Genomic DNA, 21,181 nt, shown 5'->3' with positions numbered 1-21,181 from the left:
AAAAAAATCACTTTATTAATTTGCAAGGATTTGGAGGATTCTGGTGGAATGGTCAGTGCTCTTCTTAACCATCCCCCACCCCCGCCCTGCCCCGAGGGATGAGGAGGTGGAGTTGATATTAGGAATTGCTTGTTTTGATGAACTGAGGAATTAAGGATAGAGGAAGAGGAGGGATGGCACTGGTGGCTGAGCTCGGAGGATGTCTAGGATTTACTCAGTATATGTTATTTTTGGTCTTCACTGATTGTGGGAGAGGTTTATAGTATCTATACACACACACACACACACACACACATACACACATGCTAGAGTTTTTCTTGAGCCATCTGAAGTAGAGGTAAGGCCTACTGAGAAGCTAGCTGGCATGAACTTCCCATTGGGCACTTTTATCTTCCCTGTGCCCTCTCAAAAGTGATGTTTGATGACATCCTTAGAAATGAAGCTGACAGTTGAGAGAGTCCAATGTTTAGCTGGGCACATCCTTCTCCCAGAAATGCCAGATTGCCTTGTAAATGCACTGTGATTTGATTGCTCACTCATTCTTTCAAGATCCTGTTATGGCTGCATTGCCATGATTATGCCAGTTTTCTTCTAATAAAATAGCAAAGCAGACAAAATTCAAATTTACAGTGCAATGCATGTGCATACGTGTGCACAGAGCCTGCGCACATAATCCAGGTTATTTACTAAGGCCTAAACAAGCTGGGCTTTTGTAGGTAATGGCAATGCAGCTCATAATTCTACCATTTTGTTTTCCTTTTGTGTCAGTACTGGGACTTGAACTCAGGGCTTTGTGCTCTTGCTTGGCTTTTTTGCTCCATTCTGGTGCTCTCCCACTTGAGCCTCACCAGTACTTCTGGCTTTTTGCTAATTATACATCAGAGTCTCTTAGATTGGTCTATTAGAGCTGGTTTTGAACTGTGATACTCATATTTCAGCCTCCTGAGTAGCTGGTTATAGGAGTGAGTGACTAGGGCCTGGCAATTCTGCCTTTTTACAGAATATTTTTCTAAGTAAGAGCTAAGTACCATGAGACAGCACCTTCTTACCTGTCCCAAGTGCTGTCATTACCGCCCGACAAGGCGGTAATGAGGGTCTGGATCCCACCTTTCCCTCATCTTCTCCTTGTTCCCCTGCCCAAGTCTACCACTCAGAGAAGGAGTAAGCTCATGTTTCTTTACTGTCTATATACAAATCCTATATCAGAATCAATAAAACAGTCCAAAAGCCTATGAAATGAAAATGCCTTGGGTTGAAAAAGAAATTTTTTTTGATTTTTCTGACACGTATTAAGATACACTTTCTTTTTTGAGATTCACATAGCACGCCTTCCAGCTGACTAGATTTATATGGTCCTTGGCTTCGCTTTGCTATTTATTGCTTAATAAATTGCCAGAGTAGAAACAATAGCAGGTGAAAACTTTAATGGCACTTCTTGCCTGTGGTTTATAAAATGACAGAAGCCCATATGAAAGAAAAATCTAAGCCATTTGACAGTTGAGCTCTCTCATCTCACACTGAGTTGTTAATATTCTGTGGATTGTTAAAACTCCTAGTTTTTTTTAAAGGGCAATTTTAATAGCATACATAAAAGTTTTATTTTCCTCATGAAATAGTCACAAGGGCTAAATTTAGCCTGAATTTATCAACTATGAAAGATCCGGGACATTTCTGCATGTTCATTGCTTCCCCTTGTCCCTCTCCCCTTGGGAACTGGCAGTCTTGTTTTCTCTTTGTGTATTAAGTCTTTGGGTAGTAGTACTTCCTTTGTTTTCAGAAGTTAATCCCCACCCCCTGTCTTACACAGTCTTTCTCATATTTATACAATGGGACTCTGGACAGATCAGGTTGGATTTAAAGGGCCAGCTATCCCCGTGTCTTACATGGACCGGAGCCAAGAATTTCCCATTTTCTAGCTTTAGATTTCTTCCCCTGAAAGGTTAAGCTGAAGCCAGATTTCATTAATAAATGATACTTTGGTCTAGGTAAGCAAGAATAATTTCTATGGGAATCTTTTTTTTTTTTTGCATTTATGTAGCTAATAGAATATTTATGCAGTCACTGGTAAATTGATGATTGAGATTGTATTAGCACTAGTTACATGTCCAGTATATTTAAGAATAATTATATATATTATTCAAGAGTTGGAGTATAGGGCTGAGAAGGTGGCTCAGTGATAGAGCGCTTGCCTTGCATGCCTGAGGCCCTGGGTTCGATTCCTTAGCACCACATAAGCAAAAAAAAAAAAAAAAAAAACCAGAAGTGGTGCTGGGGATCAAGAGGTAGAGCGCTAGCCTTGAGCTGAAGAGCTGAGGGACAGTGCCCAGGCCCAGAGTTCAGGCCCCACGACCGGACCCAAAAAAAAAAAAAAAAAAAGAGTTGGAGTATAGATGGAAAAATATGATTGTGCAAGTGACTTGGACTTAGTGTCCTTTGGGATTTTTTTTTCTATTTTATTTTGTGCCAGTATTGGGCCTTGAACTCAGGGTCTGTGGCCTGTCCTTAGCTTTTTCACTCAAGATTGAGTCACAGCTCCTCTTCTGGCTTTTTGGTAATTGGTTAGAACTCAGAGTCTCATGGACTTTCTTTCCCAGGCTGGCTTTGAACCATGATCTTCAGATCTCAGCTTCCTGAGTAGCTAGAATTATACACATGAGCTACTAGCACCCAGCTGTGGGAAAATTTTGGGTATTTTGAAGGTAGCATTTGATTCTTGTTCTGTGCAATCATCAACGAACACATACAATGGAGCGTTTAGTTTGTGAATGCTCAAAAAACTCCCCAGAACAACTCTGGATCACAGAAGGCCATGGATCAGCTTGTACTTCTGTCTTGATATTCGCAATACCAGGTAGGGGCATTTGGTAGGAAACACTTTGTTTCCTTTCTTACTGCCTTTTTTTTAAAAAGTAGAAATGACTTTTTCAGACGATATTAAAACATTGACAAAAATTGTTTTTATAAGACATGTCAGAATTGATTTTTAATGTGCAAGAAGAAATTTTGTGGGGAGAAGGGATTGTCATTCAGCTCTTGGAAGTTCCAGCTACTTGAGAACACTTTCCCTCATTACCTTCTCTCCCTGTCTCCCTAGATTCTCACCCCCTCAAGTGGTATAGAAAGCAGTTGGATGTGTTTGAGAACAATCTCTGCAAGCATTTCTTTCTCTGTGTTCTCTATTTTAGCTGCTGATGCAAAAGAGAAACAGTTTTGGGTGACTCAGCTTCGAGCTTGTGCCAAATTCCACATGGAAATGAATTCGAAGGTAAGTGACCCTGGGTGGGAAAGAGGCTTCTGAGTCACCTGGGTGGCTCCTTTCAGCCCATCACTTGTGCCTTTGGAGAAGATGCTTTTCATGTTATCTCTTGCGGAGGAAACTCGTTCTTGTCCTGCTATGGACATAAAGCCATGTGGGGAGCAAATGGGGCATTCTTAGAGGTGGGCTTCAAGGGCCTGCAGATATTCTGGGCTGGTTCTGCGTAGCCAGTTGCATTGCTTTCCGTTGTTGATGCAGACCACAGTTAATATCCCTGTTATTTAGCTTGAGCTGCTGACTTCATGTGGAGGTGGAGCAGTTGGATGTACAGTCCCTGTATATGAGTTGTTATCACTAAGCCTTCAATAAACTATGACCTCAGACTAATCATGTTCTTTGCAGGCATTGTGTGAAATGTGGTCTGGAAACTTGGTCTTCAGTATGCTTCACTTGCTCCCCAGGATCTTGGAAAATCTTGTGTTAGATATATGGGGGAGAGGAGGCGAGTATTTTAAATTCAGCCACTGAATTACAGGGATATTACAAAATGCTCTACTTCAGAGCAGCAGGTACTTGTTAAATCAGTACTGAAAAAGCTCTTCTTTTTTGTTAGTTCATATTTATTGTATCCAGTTGCTCCCGCCCCACCCCATTCCTTATGTCTGATAGAAAGATCCACACTTCAAACTTCAATAATCCTATATACCTGCTTGCTTCCTAGCTCAGGGCCTGGGATGAAATGTTTTACTCATACTTGGCTGTTCTGTCTCTAAATACAACCCCAAATCCTTTTTTCACAATGCCATTTCTTTTGGACTGTACTGGGGATTGAACTCAGGGCTTTCATTCTTTCCAGGCTAGTACTCTACACTTGAGCCACACCCCTGTTGACCTGCTTTGGACAGTTCTGCTCATTCATGATCCTTATGGGTTTGTGCTGACGTGACCTTTCAGGGATAGTAGGAAGGGTCCTCCTTCTAAAGCTTTCCCATCTCTGACATTCTATGTTTTCCATGAATGATGGTAGCTCTGGACTTTGCACTGTCTTTGCAGGGCAGTTTAGTTTCCCCTCTCCTTTGGTATTGAGGTGTGCACTCAGTCTTGTACTCTTGCTTGGCTTTTCACTTAAGGCTGGCGTTCTATCACTTAGCCACAGCTCCCCTTTTGGCTTTTGGCTGCTTAATTAGAGATAAGAGTCTTATGACTCTTGTTTTCTTATGCTGTCTTTGAACCAGGATTGTCAGATCTCAGTACCCTGAACAGCTAGGATTATAGCTGTGAGCCACTGTGCTTGGCTCCCCCATCCCAACATGTATACAATGTGGGTCTCTGTTTTGGTCAGCATGACTGGCCAGTGCTACCAGAAATGAATGGCAGTGGTTTCTTGAAGTCCACTATTGACAGACATGTTTGGTTCTTTCCTTTTTTTTTTTTTTTTTTAATTTTTCTGCCAGTCCTGGGGCTTGAACTCAGAGCCTGGGCATTGTCTCTCAGCTTCTTTTGCTCAAGGCTAACACTCCACCACTTAGCCACAGCTCCACTTTCAGCGTTTTTGAGTAGTTTATTGGAGATAAAGTGTCTCACAGATTTTCCTGCCTTGGCTGGCTTTGAACTGTGACCCTCAGATGTCAGCTCCCTGAGTAGGTAGGATTGTAAGGGTGAGCCATGGCACCTACCTACCTTGGTTCTTCCCTTTTTGTCATTGTTCTTATACATCATGCTGTAATAAACGTTGTTACTGAAATATTGTTATACCTCTAGGTATATGTCTATAGAATGAAGTTATTCCGGTGAAATTGCTGAAGCATAGAATATATTGTCCTCAGAATTTTCATAGAAATTGCTAAATTGTCTTCTAAAAAAATCTCTCTACTTTGGATTTCACTAATTTTGTGTGTAGAAGTTCTTTTTCCCTTCTTACTAGCCTTGGGTATTATCAACATTAGGTCTGTGTCACAGATGCCAAATGGGGCTTCCCCAGTATTTTTACTTCCATTTCTGAACTCATGCTTGTATATGTCTTCATGTGTCTATTGGCCTGTTGTAACTTTTATTGAATTTTCAGTGTTGGAGATTGCAACCAGGACCTTTGCATATGAAGAATTCACCCTACCACTGAGGTTCTACCTCAGTCCACCTATTTTTATTGTTGGTGAACTGTTACTGTCCTTCACATGTTTTCCTATTGGGTTTACTTTCTGTTTGTGATTTGCAGTAACTCCTTGTTTGTGAAAGTTACACACACACACACACACACACACACACACACACACATAATATGATATGTATATATAGTATATATGACATGTATATGTTATATATGTTATGTATACATATATATGTAATATTTTTGTTATTTATACTATAGATGCTTTCTTCTATTTGGCTATTTAGATTTTGAGTTTGAAATTTTTTTTATTGCTAAGTGGAACATTCATTTTTTTATGGTAAACTTTATGAATGTTTTAACTCAAGGCCAGCACTCTATCACTTGAGCTACAGTGCCACTTGCAGTTTTCTAGTAGTTTATTGGCGATAAGAGCCTCATGGACTTTTCTGCCTGGGCTGGGTTGAACTGTCATCCTCTGATCTCAGCCTCCTGAGTAGCTAGGATTACAGGTGTGAGCCAACAGTGCCCGGCAATGTTTTCACTTTTTGATTTTTGGTTCTGCATCATGTTTTTTTTTTTTTTTTTTTGTCTGGTCGTGGGGCCTGAACTCTGGGCCTGGGTGCTGTCCCTCAGCTCTTCAGCTCAAGGCTAGCGCTCTACCACTTGAGTCACAGTGCCACTTCCGGCTTTTTTCTTTTTGGTTATGTGGTGCTGAGGGAATCGAACCTAGGGCCTCATGCATGCAAGGCAAGCACTCTACCACTTTCCCAGCCCCTGCATCATGTTTAAGATCTTCTTTTGTTCCAAAATTATAAGAACATTTTTTAGTGTATTTTTGTGAATTTATAATTCAATTATGTTTATGTCTTTGACTCATCTGGAATTTGTTTTAGAAGTGGGGATTGAGGTTACTTAGCCAACTGAGTGCTTTGGTGTTTTGATGAATCACTGTAAAGAAGAAGTAAATGCATCCTAGAATCAGGGAAAGAAGAATATGAAACAGGGTGCTGGTGGCTCACACCTGTAATCCTAGCTACTTAGGAGGCTGAGATTGGTTGATTTTTAGCTTGCAGCCAACCTAGGCATACATGCAAGACATCTTCTCAGTCAATAGGCAGTCGATAGGTGGCACTGTGCTGATTGCCTTGTAACACTGGGGCTATGAGATCAGTAGGATCAAGGTTCCAGGCCAGCCTTGGTAGAAAAGTCCATAAGACTCCATCTAGTCAGAAGAAGCAGGATGTGATGTCTCAAACCAACTTTCCCAGTGATGATGGGATGTGATAAATGAGGTGATCCAAGATCAAATGTGCAAAAGAAGTAAGTCTCTAGCTCAAAAATAACTATTGCAAATAAAGGCTAGCTGTGTAGCTCAGTGGTAGAAGGCCTTGCCTGGTGAGTATGGAACCTGAATTCAAAACATGAACACTAGGATGGGGGTAAGGAGAATTATATTCTTCCTGTATATTCTCTGGTTAGTTTTTGAGAATACTGGTTCATCTGTGAGTAACAGGACCAGAGAACTGGCGCTAGTTTGCTGCTACCCTCCCTCGCATGCCAGCCAGGAGTAGTCAATGAGAGGTTTGTGCTATGAGCACTACTTGGAATCTGCAGACATGTTATGAAATCTAAGGCTGCCTGGCAGAATTTAGTAGGGAAAATGAAGGCAAGCTCAGAGTAGAAACTTGCCATCTCATTTAGCTAGCTGCATAATCAGTGCTTAACCAGCACAATGGTTGTAGAATATATGCTAAGCCTTCACTGCATTTCTTTCTCATTCTCTAGTGGATCAGATTCTCCCCAGTAGGCTATGGAAAACACTGTCCCACTGCTGCCCAACACACTATTTTTTAATATTAAAAAATCATTCTTTCAGAAATGGTATCTCATTGCTTTTAGAGGGTTAAAATATTCCTTTACACTGTTGAGAATTACTGGTAGAGTACTGCTTAATCAGTTCCCTATAAAGAATTCAGGTTTATTGGGATATTGAGATGCAATTTTCATACAGTAGAATTCAGTCTTTAAATTGTAATATTCAGTGCATTATGACAGCAGTGATGTATTCAGTCATGTGACCATCTCCGGAATCACAATTCTATCTGCTCTCCCTTCCAGATATCCTTTATTTTTACTCATTGTGGTTAGTCTCCCTCAGCAATTGCAATTATTGATCGGTTTGCTGGCTATAGCTTTGCCTTTTCTAGAATTTTCTATAGATGGAGCTACACAGCATTTCATGACAGACTTGTTTTACTTACAGAAATCCTTTTTATCCATGAAGAAAATGCTTTGACTTTAAGAAAATCTACTTCAAATGTAAGTTTCTGGCTGGCTGGTTCCTCCACTTCCTGTGGTCTACACAGGAGGAAGCTCTTAATGAGGAGGCTGGGGAGCTTGAGACTGGGTTAGTCAGCTTTCCATTACTGTGACAAAACACCTGAGAAAAACTTGTAAAAGGAAGAAAGGTTCATTTTGGCTCACAGTTTTACAGGTTTCTTTCAGTCCATGGTCCTTTGGCCTCATGGCTGTGGGCTTGTGACAAGGCAAAGCATTGTGGAGGGGTTGGGGCTGAAACTGCCATGACAGGACACTTTTCACATGTCCCAGTGCCATCCCAGTAATGGCATCTAGTCAAGAATCTGTCAGTGGACTAATCCGCTCATGTCTAGTCATTCTCGATCTTCTGAGTTCAGCTTCCTGAGTAGCTAAGATTACGGGTGTGAGTCACTTCTCAAAGGTTCATCATCTGCCAGCCACACCTTAATATTTAGGCCCTTAAGTGACATTTCAGGTTCAAACCACAATAACATTGAACTTGGATCTTCTGACTTGTTCAGAGATGCAGTGCCATGGACCTCTGTGTGTGATGGGCTTCTCTTTCTGATAGCTTCTGCTTCTGGATGGGCAGAAACTGCCAACAAGGAAAGCCTTCCCCTTTCTTGGATGTAGCATAGATTTATCCTGTGCTTCTGTCATTTGAGATACAGGGTATAGAATCAGCACATTAGGACGTACTGATAACCAACTTTCCATGAACAATAAACAACAGAACCAGGCATTTTGTTTTCATTTTCATTGGTGTAAACAGTGAAGCAGCATAGAACTGCCTGGCTGGGCAAGTATTAAGAGAACCTAGAACCATCTTGGAGTGGATAAATGTACTTTCAGTGTTCAACAGAGAGGGAGCCAATTTATCTTGTTCTAGGGAAGGGATGCCAATGGACCTGATAATCACTGAGATGGGACAGGAACAGTCCTGTGGGCAGAAGTACTGGTAAGTTAATACTTTGTATTTGTACATCCAACATTATTATTTCTTTTCCTTTTTTCTTATTTATGACAATACTGGGGCTTGAACTCTGGGCTCGGGTGCTGTCTTTTAGCTTTTGTGCTCAAGTGCTCTACCATTTGAGCAACAGTTCCACTTCTGGTTTTTTGATGGTTAATTGGAAACAAGAATCTAATGGACCTTCCCTGCCTGGCCTGGCTTCAAACCCTGATTCTCAGACCTCAACCTCCTGAGTAGCTAGGATTACAAGTGTGAACCATTAGTGTTCAGGCAGGATTCTTTTTTTTTTTTGCCAGACCTGGGGCTTGAACTCTGGCCCAGGGTGCTGTCCCTGAGCTCTTTTGCTCAAGACTAGCACTCTATCACTGGAACTACAGCACCACTTCCCGTTTTTTTTGTGTGTGTGTGATTAATTGGAGATAAGAGTGTCATGGACTTTCCTGCCCTGTCTGGATTTGAATGTCCATCCTCAAATCTCATTCTCTTGAGCAGCTAGGATTATAAGTGTGTGCCACCAGTGCTGCCTGGCTTGGATCATATTTCTTTTCACTGCAGTCCTGTGAGGGAGGCTGTATGTTGTATTAGGAGATAGGCTGAATGAACTTAATGATGGATTCAAAACCACTGATAAAGTGACTAAGCTCACGTGTGAGCCCGTCTTCCATCCTAGTTTCTTGGTAGAAGTTAATTAGAAAGGTACAGGTTTACTTGTGCCCATGAACCCCATATCAACTTAAGTCGTGGAGCAGATAGCTGTTTAAGAGGATTTCTAATTTTTCTAAGTCATCTAAGGAATCTTTCTCTTTTAAAATTAGTCTTCTAAATTGATTCTGATTACTTTTTTTGTGTGTGATATTACCTCAAATTAGCACTGACTTTGAGACGTGTGTGTATGTATGTATGTGCAGTTGTTAAAGAAGGTGAGCCAGAGGTGAGCATTTGGGGCTATTTTTCATGAACATTAAATGAATAGCATCAGCTGACCATGTCCATATCCGGACTCATGACCTTCTGTATTGTGAGGTAAAGGGTAAAAGGAGGAAGTTTGCTCTCTGTCAGTTATATGCTGAGCCTATTTATTCCTTCTGATCCCTTGTCTCTTCTTTGAAGTGCTGACAAGAACTATTGCCAAGGTGATCACATGGCTTGTGCAGAGCAGATCAAGTAAGAGCAGGCTTAGTAGGAGGGCCCCTGGGTAGAGTGCCCCTGGAGGGGAGATTCTGGGGTTCAGAGGCCAGGCTGGTTTGCAGTAAAGCTGCAAATTTTTCCCTGCCTTTGATGCTTTTGCAAAGCCCTCAGGAAAGCAAGTTTGCTTTTTAATTCATTTGTGGTTATGTGTATGTTTTTTGCGGCTTCACATTCTCCAGTGGTTGCATCAGGGAACTCAGGGATATTCAAATTGAGGAGTGTCACTAATTCAAGGAGAGGAGGGGCATTAGAGAAATGTATGAGAACAGTGCTATTTAAATGACTTTGGATCTGTGTAAAAATTGTGGCGGAGAAGATATCAAGAGGCTAAAGAATATTTAAAAAGGCATGCGAATTTTGAAGATTTTAATTTCATTGGTTTTAACTCTGGCCAAAATTTTTAAAAAATTTTTTTATTGTTATTATGAAGGTGATGTACAGAGGGATTACAATTACATAAGTCAGGTAAAGAGTACATTTCTTTTTGGAAAATGTCATCTCTTCCCTTGCTTTCTCCCAGTTCCTTAGTTTTGTTTTTTTTTTTAAATATTTTTTAATTTTTTGTTGTAAAAATACTATACAGAGGGTTACAGTTACATGAGTAAGGTAATGAGTACACTTCCTATTGAGCATTGTTACCCCCTCCATTGTTTTCCCCTTACCATCCCTTCCCTCCCTACCTTCCCCAAGGTTCTTTTTTTTTTTTAAATTGTGATTAAGTGATTACATAATTTCCCGAATTTCACAGTATTGTGGAATAATGATGCTCATTTAAAGTCACAAGTTCATTCTAACTTTCCTGGAGCAAATTGTCTATCACAGTCTATAACATATAATAGTGTACATGTGATCTGCAGCATGGGGATATTTAGTAGTGGTTCGACCAGATGAGTGGGAGTTCTTTGTTTCTTAAATCCTGTTAGTTTTGTCATATCACCTAACATTTTGGATTTAGCATCCACTTATCAGGGAGACCATGTACCGTTTGTCTCTTTGCTCTTGGCTTACCTCGCTTAACATGATTCCTTCTAGCTCCATCCATTTCCCTGCAAATGCCATTATTTTGTCATTTCTAATGGCTGCATAATATTCCATTGTGTATAGATACAATTTTTGGATCCATTCATCTGTGGTGGGGCATCTGGGTTGTTTCCATATCCTAGCTGTTGTGAACAGTGCTGCAATAAACATGGAGGTGCACGTGTCCTTGTATATTGGTTCCTGTTGTTCAGGGTAGATTCCTAGAAGTGGTATGACTGGGTCGTAAGGAAAGTCAATCTTTAGCTTTCTAAGGATCCTCCAGACTGCTTTCCAAAGTGGTTGTATAAGTGTACATTCCCACCAGCAGTGTAATAGGGTTCCTCTTTCTCCACATCCCCTCCAGCATTTGTCGTTGGCTGATTTGTGGATGTGGGACATTCTGACTGGGGTAAGGTGGTATCTCAGGGTTGTCTTTATTTGCATTTCCTTCACCACCAGGGATGATGAACATTTCCTTATGTGTTTCTTTGCCATTTTTATTTCTACATTTGAGAAGTCCCTCTTTAGTTCCCTTGCCCATTTAGTAATTGGTTTGTTAGGTTTGGGAGGGATTAGTTTCTTGAGTTCCCTGTATATACAGGATGTTAACCCCTTGTCTGATATATTGCTGGTAAATATTTTTTCCCAATTAGTTGGTTGTCTTTCTAGCTTGGTTGCGATAGCTTTATCTGTGCAGAAGCTTTTTATTTTAAGGTAGTCCCATTTGTCGAGTGTCTCTCCAATTTGTTGTGACCCTGGGACTCTGTTCAGGAAGTTCCTTCCTGTGCCTATTAGTTCAAGTGTCTCTCCTACTCTGTCCTGCAGTAGTTTCAGAGATTCAGGTTTAATGTTAAGGTCTTTAATCCATTTTGAGTTGATGTTGGTGCATGGTGATAGGCTGGGGTCTACTTTTAGTTTTCTGCATGTGGCCGCCCAGTTTTCCCAGCACCAGTGGTTGAAGAGGCTGTGTTTCTTCCATTGTATGTCTTTGGCTCCTTTGTCGAATATCAGCTGGCTGTAGGCCTGTGGATTTATTTCTGGATCTACTATTCTGTTCCATTAGTCTTCGGGTCTGTTTTTGTGCCAGTACCATGCTGTCTTTGTTATTATAGCTCTGTAGTAGAGTTTGAAGTTCGGCATGGATAGCCCTCCCATATTGTCTTTATCCCCTAGAATTGTTTTGGCTATTCTAGGTCTTTTGTTGTTCCATATGAATTTTTGGAATGTTTTCTGTATTTCAGTGATGTACATCATTAGGATTTTAATAGGAATTGCATTGAATTTGTATATTAATTTTGGAAGTATTACCATCTTTACTATATTAAGTCGGCCTATCCAAGAGCATGGGAGGTCTTTCCATTTCCTAGTGTCTTCTGCAATTTCTTTCTTTAACTTTTTATAGTTTTCTTTAAATAGTTCTTTTACATCTTTGGTTAGGTTAATTCCTAAATATTTTATTTTTGGGGAGGTTATTGTGAATGGGGTTGCTCCCTTTATTTCCCTCTCTTCTTGTACATTGTCAGTGTACAGGAAGGCAACTGATTTTTGTGGGTTTATTTTGTATCCTGCTACTTTGCCGAAGTGATTTATGATTTCTAAGAGTTTGGGGATGAAGTTTTTGGGATCGTGAAGGTATAGTGTCATGTCGTCTGCAAAAAGGGATAGTTTAACTTCTTCTTTCCCTATGCGGATCCCTTTAATCTCTTTTTCTTGCCTTATTGCCCTGGCTAAGGGTTCCAGGACTATATTGAAGAGGAGTGGAGACAGTGGGCATCCTTGCCTTGTTCCTGATTTTAGGAGACTTGGTTGTAGCTTTTCCCCATTAAGTATAATATTGGCTATTGGTCTGTCATAAATGGCTTTTATTGTTTTTAGAAATGTTCCTTCTATTCCTATTTTCTCCAGAGCTCTTAGCATGAATGAATGTTGAATTTTATCAAAGGCCTTTTCTGCATCTGTGGCGATAATCATGTGATTCTTGACCTTGGCTCTGTTGATGTGTTGAATTACATTTATTGACTTACGTATGTTAAACCATCCCTGCATCTCTGGGATGAAGCCTACCTGGTCATAGTGTATGATTTTTTTTATGTGTTTCTGGATTCTGTTAGCTAGAATCTTATTAAGGATCTTTGCATCTGTGTTCATCAAGGAAATTGGCCTGTAATTGTCCTTTTTGGTTGGGTCTTTGCCTGGTTTGGGGATGAGTGTGATATTGGCTTTGTAGAATGAGTTTGGGATAGCTCCCTCCTTCTCTGTTTCTCTGAAGAGCTTGAGGAGTATGGGTATTAGTTCTTCTTTAAAAGTCTTATAGAATTCTGCTGTGAATCCATCTGGTCCTGGGCTTTTTTTTGTTGGAAGACTTTTGATAGTTTCCTGTATCTCGTTGTAGGATATTGGCTTATTTAATTGGTTTACTTTTTCCTTGCTCAGTTTGGGCAACTTGTATTTCTCTGAAAATGCATCCATTTCTGTCTGGCCAAATTTTTTATTGGTTGGTCTTTGAGATAAAATTTTAGTAAGTAGCTTAGGCTGACCTTGAACTCTGAATCCTACTGCATCAGCTTCCTCAGTGCTAGAATTACAGGCATGTGCTATCATGCCCAACTCAGGGAACTTTTTGCTAGTGTTTTCAAATACTTTTCTTTTGTTCTTGTAGACATGGAAGGTGGTCTTACTTGTGGGTGCTTCCTATCTGAAGTATATTTCAGAGCTGCTGTCATGCTAATTGGGCTTTAGTTCCTTTTCTGTGACGTTTCAGAGATTTTTTTTTTTTTTGCCAACTAAATCACAGTGAACTGGGATGGGATGTTCCTAAGTCTTGATGGGGTTTGGAGATTTCTAACCTATGATTCAGACACTCCTCACTTGAAGCATGCTGACAGCTTGTGAAGGCCTTTTTCCTGTAACAGGACCAGCATTACTAAGATAACTATTAATATTTGCCATATACAGCCTAAAATATGGAGAAGATAGGAGAGTGAAAGACTCCAGGTGTGACCATTCCATGTACGGGTGTAGGCATACTGGGCCTGGGTCAACATAAAAAGGAGCCATGCCACACCTGTCTTTCATTTGCAAGTGTGCGTTCCTAGAGATCACCTTCATCTCAATGAGCAGCTTACATCTCCTTACTGTAAGATAGGCTTTGGACAATTCCATATGTGTGCTACCCAATGTAAAGCCCAGGGTGGCTCCTGAGCACTGTAATATGGCTGTGTACTAGTGAAGACCTGAATTTTAAGTATTTTTTTTTTTATTAATAGTTAATTTACTTTCCTGTTACTGTGGCTTGAACTCAGGACCTGGGTTCTATCTCTTAGCTTTTTTCACATAAGGCTGGTGATTTACCACTTGAGTCACAGCTCTAAATTTGGCTGCTTGGTGGTTAATTAGAGATAAGAGTCTACGACTTTCCTGCCTAGGCTGGCTTTAAACAACAATCCTCAGTTCTCAGCCTCTTGAGTAGCTAGGATTACAGGAGTGCGCCACGAGCTCCTGGATTAAGTATTATTTATTAATCATTTTGGCAGTATGAGGGATCCAACTCAGGGCCTTGAAGTTTACTAGGCAAGCACTCTCCCACTTGAGCCATGTTTCCAAGTCCAAGTTTTATTTTGATTATTTTAAATTTTCATGGTTGGATGTCATAGGGATCATAGTTTTAGAATCTACATTTTGCCCTTAAATCTGTTTACAAAACTATTTAGTAAGGGCTTGTGCTACCCCACATTAATATTCTGGAACCCTAGCCCTCAGGGTGATGGAATTCGAACTGGGAGCTTTAGGACTTAGACATTAGGTTGAAGTTCTGGTCAGTAATTAATGCTCTTTTAAGAGTGGTCCCATGTACTGGGAAGGTGGCTCAGTGGTAGAGCGCTTGCCTTGCATGCATGAGGTCCTGGTTTCAATTCCTCAGCACCACATAAGCAGAAAAAGCCGGAAGTGGCACTGTGGCTCAAGTGGTAGAGCGCTAGCCTTGAGCTGAAGAGCTGAGGGACATGCCTAGACCCAGAGTTCAGGTTCCATGACTGACAAAAACAAAAACAAAACAAAAAAGAGTGACATGTAAGGACACAGCCACAGCGGCCATCTGTGAGAAAGAGGCTCTTGCCTCTTTTAGAAACAGAGCTATAGACATCTTCATGTTGGACTTTGTAGCCTCCAGGACTAAGAGAACTGAAGTTCTGTTGTTTATAAGCTAGCCAGTCTATGGCCTTAACATTACTTCTGATGGTTCTATATTGTTGAGAGGCATCAAATGTGCTTCATCATACCCCAAAAGTATTCAGTGTCATTTATCAGATTACCTAGAATAGTTCTGAGGATTACATCAATGAATTATCAGCAGTGTTCTTTGTACATGAGAGAAAAAAGTAGGTATTGTTAGCCATGCACTGGTGGCTTACATATATAATCCTAGCTACTCAGGAAGCTGAGATCAAGAAGATTATGGTTAGAAGCCAGCCGGGTCAGAAAAACTATTGGAGATGTCATCTTGAATTAACTAAAAACCTAGGCTGGAGTCCTGACTCAAGTGGTAGATCACCAGCCAAGCAAGCAAACCATATGAACATGAAGCCCTGAGTTCAAACACCAGTACTGAAAAAAAATTAAATTGGGTACTGTTTTTAGTGGAACAATCTATATGTCTTCATTATTAGCATAAATATTTGGTTGACTATTATCATCGCTTCTGTTGAAGCAGTCAGTGTAGGAGATTGGGCTAGAATGTTGGAGTGGGGATTTAAGGCTGTGTTCCCACATGGTTTTAGAGCCCACAGGTAGTTCCTGGAAGGCAGGTGCTTCTGCTGTGCTATACCTTGGCCAAAACAGCAGAGCCCTGTATGTTACCTCCTCCCAGATAAGGGGAGGTAAACAATAAACCAGTAGTTTTATATCTCTTCTAGCTACCTACTGAATATACCACTGAATTCTACATCTGTACTTCCCTCTACCTGCTACAACATACAAACTGAATTCCCTGCGACAGCCCACATGTTCCCTATGCCTCCCCAGATAAAGTTTCTGAATGTCCCTTTGTAGCAATGTCTGCCCCCAGCAGCCCAGTAGGATCCTTTGGTGGGTCTCTTCACTTAACCACTCTTGTGTACTTAACCAAGCTGGTTGGGGTATTGGCTAGGTAACCTAGGGAAAGGTCCTGGTACACATGCGAGATCAACCAGCCACAGCCATTTGCCAGGCGGCTTCATTACTCTTTAGGTCCTTCCTCGCACCCAGCGCTCCCTCATGCTGACTAATCACTGGGGTTACCAGGTGTCATGGCTGAAGCAGGGGTGTGTCTTATTGACAGCCCTCACCACAAGGCTGTATACATGTGTGCTATAAGGGGACTACTCTTCAAGCTGTCCTGACTCAGTAAGATGGGGCTCTTAAGACTGCAAAGCCTTGTATGAATTGATATGCAACTCTCATTCTACTAAGGGTAGAAAGAAAAGGCTTGTGATTTGGGCTTTTGGCATGAATTGTTATACGTATAGTCTCTGCAATTCAGCAGCTTTCATTGCTCATTTAAGACCTCCTAAGACATCTAATGAATTTTAAATCCTCTATTAGACATCATATTTTTCCCTGACTAAATTTGCCTAATTCTTTATCCTAAAATTTGCATTTAAATTTAGAATTGCCTAGCAAGGACAGTGAGCCTGAATGATAGACGAATCTGATCTAACTTTGTTGTCTTCAAACTCTTTGCACAGATGAACATTCTCATGGGACCTAGTGTTATCCTAGGTGTGGCTATCACTGTTTACTTTTGGTGAGGAAAAGGTCAAGGGTGAGAGCAGAGGCTGGACTACTAAAGCCCAATGTAGTAAAAAGCTAGGTTGGAATTGGGCTTAGGGGACCCTGTGAACCAGCCAAAGGATTTCAAATATAATGAGTATTAGAAACTATCTCAATCATTTACCTTTTCTTACTGAATTTGTCCACCAGTGGGGGAAAAATCTTTTCATGTTGTTAAATGGGTAGAACACCAATAAAGACTTCTCTATTTTCTTAACTTCCTATCTAGATCTAGCGAAGAGCAGATCAAGGAATGAGGGTTCAGAAAAGGCTTAGGGAGGAATAAGTAGCTCACTGAGAGAAAAAACACATTGGGGGGCTGAAGCTGTAGCTCAGTGGTAGAGCCTTGTCTAGCACACGTAAAGCCCGTGAGTTCCATCTGTAGTACCACAAATAAAACTCAAACCCACAGTGGAGATCCCAGCATTGTTCTAAGAAACAGGTCCTTGATTACATTCAGTCATATTATCTCCAGGGACCTATTCCTTTGTTGTCTGAGGCAGAAACGGATTGTTTCTTGTGGCTGGAGGTCTGCTAAGTATTCATCAACTGGAATTATTGATGGAGAAAGCGTCTCCCACACTGCTTCTGTGAAGGACAGAGCTGATACCCTTTACTGACATGTAGCATTCTAAAACAAAGAACCAAACTTTATCTTAGCATTGGAGACCCATGGGTCCTTGTTTGTTTTCTCTCCCTCCTGTATTCCGCATGTACTCACTTGGTATTCTAGATGAGTTGGCTTGCATGCTGTGTGTACCTGCTTGCTTCCTTGAGTGAGCTGCTCTTCTACCAGCAAGGCCGCTGCCTCTTCTCTCTATGCAGTGTTCAAGTCTTTTGCTCCCCTGGATGCCTTGTGACCTCATGGCCAGAGAGGATCTGTGTATGTGAGCATGTCTTTCCAGAGGAATTGTGTGTCCTTGGAGGCCTAGGACTTTACACCTGGCCCTGTCATGTGACAGTAGGAAGAATCCACTTGGTGTGTGTGAAGCACTGGGTACCTGTTGATGTTGCTATTCTTAGTATTGGTATTTTTATTCTTTTGGTATTTTTATTCTTGATATTGATGTTAATAACAATTATAGTAGTGTTATTAATGCTGATGTCAGATCCAACTTAGTATATTGTATTTTCTTATCAAGTGTTAGATCAAATAAGATTTTTTTTTGGGGGGGGGGAGGATGCTGGTCCTGGGACTTCAGAGTTTGGGTGCTATTTTTGAGCTTTTTTCCTCAACAAGTACTCTACTTCTGGTCTTTTTTTTTTTTTTTTTTAAGTGGATAATCAGAGAGAAGCATCTCATTAACTTTCCTGCCTGGAGCCAGGCGATGGTGGCTCATGCCTGTAATCCTAGCTACTCAGGAGGCTGAGATCTGAGGATTGTGGTTTAAAGCCAGCCTGGGAAATTTTTTTTTTTTTTTTTGGGTCCGGTCGTGGGCCTGAACTCTGGACCTGGGCACTGTCCCTCAGTTCTTCAGCTCAAGGCTAGTGCTCTACCACTTGAGCCACAGCGCCACTTCCGGTTTTTTTCTTTTTGCTTATGTGGTGCTGAGGAATCGAACCCAGGGCCTCGAGCATGCAAGGCAAGTGCTCTACCACTGAGCCACCTTCCCAGCCCCCCAAAGTTTGTGAGACTTGTATCTCCAGTTAACCACCAGAAAACTGGAAGTGGTGCAGTGGCTCAAGTGGTAGACCGCTCACCTTGAGCTTTGAGCTGAAGAGCTTAGACCCGGAGTTCAAGCTATACCACCGATCAAAAAAACAAACCAAACCAAAGCAAACAACAGCAAAAACAACAACAAAAACACCCAAACAGACAAACAAATAAACCTTTCCTGCCTGGCTTGACTTCATACCACAATCCTCAGATCTTAGCCTTCAGAGTACCTAGGATTGCAGTTATAAGTCACCAGAACCTGGCTTCATGATTGCTTTTATATGTAGAAAGTGATTAGCTTCTGGCAGGTGAAAATCAGGAATAACATTAAAATAAAATGTTGCTCATTTCCCCCCTAGTACCTGGATTTTAAAGTTAAGACTTCTCGTTTGGTAACCAAACACTCTACTTCTAGTTTTTTGGTGATTAATTGGAGATGAGACTCACAGGCTTTCCTGCCCGGGCTGGCTTTTGCTTTGAACCATGATCCTCAGGTCTCAGCCCCTGAGTAGTTAAGATTACAGGTATGAGCTACCAGCACCCGGTATCCTGTTAGTCCTTAATTGATAGTTTTTTCTTTTTTTTTCAGATAGGGTATTGAATTTTTGTCAGGGTTGGCCTTCGATCTTCATTCTTCTACCTACAGCTCTTACACAGCTGGGACTACAGATATTCAAATAGCCAGGTGAGCTTGGCACCTCACCTCTAGTGCTGAGCCTTATGCCCACTACATCTGACTTGTTCTTTGTCATCATAATCACTTTTTCCCCCCAGGCTGGCCTTAACTGCAGTTCTCAGGTAGCTGGGATTAGAGGTATGACACACAGACATTTTTTTTTTTTAGCAAGCAAGAAACTTTTAATTATAAGAAACATATTGTTGGGACAATGAAATACTAATAAGTGACATCTATCAATACATTCATATATTGGACTCTTTGGAGCTTTCTGCCCAGGTAGGCCTGAAACTGTTTTCTTCTAATCTGAGCTTCCTGCATGGCTCGGCTGACAGGCACTTGCCACCACACCCAACTATTGGTGGAGTAGGGGAATCTCTCAAAACTTTTTTGCCTGGGCTGCTCTTAAACCATAACGCTCTCATTTTCCCTCCCAAGTAAGCTAAGAAGTGTGAGCTGCCACTGCCTGGCTTGGTTTTGCTTTCTCACTCAGGCATGCAAGTCCATTCTAGATTCTAGATGACCAATCTTGGCCAGGTATAAAATTTGCAGGTATTTTCTCCTATCTTGTGGGTTGACTTTTTACTTTTCCATCTTTTTTTTTTTTTGAAAGGGGCAAAATCTTCTAGAACAAATGAAGTTTCCACTATGGACAGTGGAGTGGGGAATTGGATTAGAAGGAACTGTCTTCCAGTTTGGCTGGGGCTACACACAAGCCCATTAATTTGCTTTGTTGTCTTAAGTGACTCAATAAGAGTAATATTTCTGATTCAGTTTTCACGTGGGCAAGTTAGAGACAGTAATGATATCTTCTCTATAGGGAAGTTAGAATTAAGTGACATCACACATATGACAGATAGCAGTTGTTTTTGTAGTACAGACTCACCCAACACTGCCTGAACATCTCTGTCATATGTGATTCAGTTTTTGAGCTGAGACTCAAGGCAGATTGCTGAGAGTCATAGCTCAGAAAAAGGTTTGATAGACTTACAAGATTTTTTTGTTTTTTTTGGTTGGTTGTCTTGGCCTGGGTGCTGTCCCTGAGCTCTTCAGCTCAAGGCTAGCACTCTACTGCTTGAGTCACAGCGCCACTTCTGGCTTTTTCTGCTTATGTGATGCTGAGGAATGGAACCCAGGGCCTCATGCATGCAAGGCAAGTGCTCTACCACTGAGCCACCTTCCCAGCCCCTGTACAAATATTTATATTCCTCCTGCTTTAAAAAGCTCAGGTAATCTTGACTTAACCAGTCTGGCACGGTCAGGTCTTAACATATTGATAGAGTGCTTGCCTAACTTTCACAAAGGTCTTGGGCTTTGATCCCTGACACTGCAAACAAAACAAGACAAAAATACTACAAAAATGAAACAAAAGTCATTGGCAATATTCATGTTTTGTGACTGGTTTACTTTCTGAGGGTCTATGAGGTTAATGTCTAGTTTTCTAGGCTGTGCAGTGGACCATATTTGAGCCCAGTGGAGCCACCTAGGGGCAAGTTACTCTGAATAGATAAGTGGATTGAATTGTGCATTGTGGTGAAGATTACATGAGATTTAGTCTGTCAGGCTCCCACAGAACTGGGCACTGAGTTTCCACAGTGGAATGATGGGTGTTTGGAGAAGGCTGGTTAGTCAGCCCTTACCAGGTGATTTCCCTGGGAAACAGCTATACCAAACTGCCTAAGATAAGAAGTGTCTAGCTTCCAAAACAGGGTATTATTTTGGTGGACAACTAAGTCTCTTAATAATAATTTTGTTTTGTTTTGTGCTGGCACTGCAGCTTGAACTCAGAGTCTCAAGCTGTTGTCTTTTTTGCTCAAGGTTGGCACTCTTCCACTTGAGCCACACTTTCACTGTTTTTTTTTTTTTTTGTTGTTGTTAATTGGAGATAAGAATCTCACAGACATTTCTGCTGAAGTTGGCTTTTAACTGTGATCCTCAGATCTCAGTCTCCCGAGTAGCTAGGATTATAGGTGAGAACCACTAGCACCCAGCTGAAATTTTTATCTTTTTAAGCAACCAGACTTACTGAAAAGGTTAAATGAGTGGAATGATAAGAGTATCATGGAACCAATAAATGCACCAAGAAGTATAGAGATACTTGTATGTGCATGTACACTTCATCTTTGAAAATACACACGGGCTGATCATGTTAGAGAGTTAGGAGAAGATTGGGGATT

At 41.1% G+C, this 21,181-nt stretch overlaps 1 protein-coding gene across 5 annotated transcripts in view; it reads left to right on the top strand.

The window, feature by feature from the left end:
• Osbpl10 (oxysterol binding protein like 10) overlaps positions 1-21,181 on the top strand; it is a 254,574-nt gene that overhangs the window by 83,793 nt on the left and 149,600 nt on the right. For all 5 annotated transcript variants that reach the window (XM_070006482.1, XM_070006481.1, XM_070006483.1 and 2 more), the window contains exon 3: positions 3,186-3,265. In XM_070006482.1, the coding sequence (XP_069862583.1) occupies positions 3,186-3,265 (80 nt within the window). The remainder of the gene's footprint in view (positions 1-3,185; positions 3,266-21,181) is intronic.

Source organism: Dipodomys merriami, unplaced genomic scaffold (genome assembly GCF_024711535.1).
Source record: "Dipodomys merriami isolate MVZ:Mamm:240054 unplaced genomic scaffold, mDipMer1.0.p SCAF_7, whole genome shotgun sequence".
Classification (NCBI taxonomy): Eukaryota; Metazoa; Chordata; class Mammalia; order Rodentia; family Heteromyidae; genus Dipodomys; species Dipodomys merriami.
Note: the sequence above shows the minus strand (reverse complement) of the source record. Positions and strands in the feature narration are given on the sequence as shown.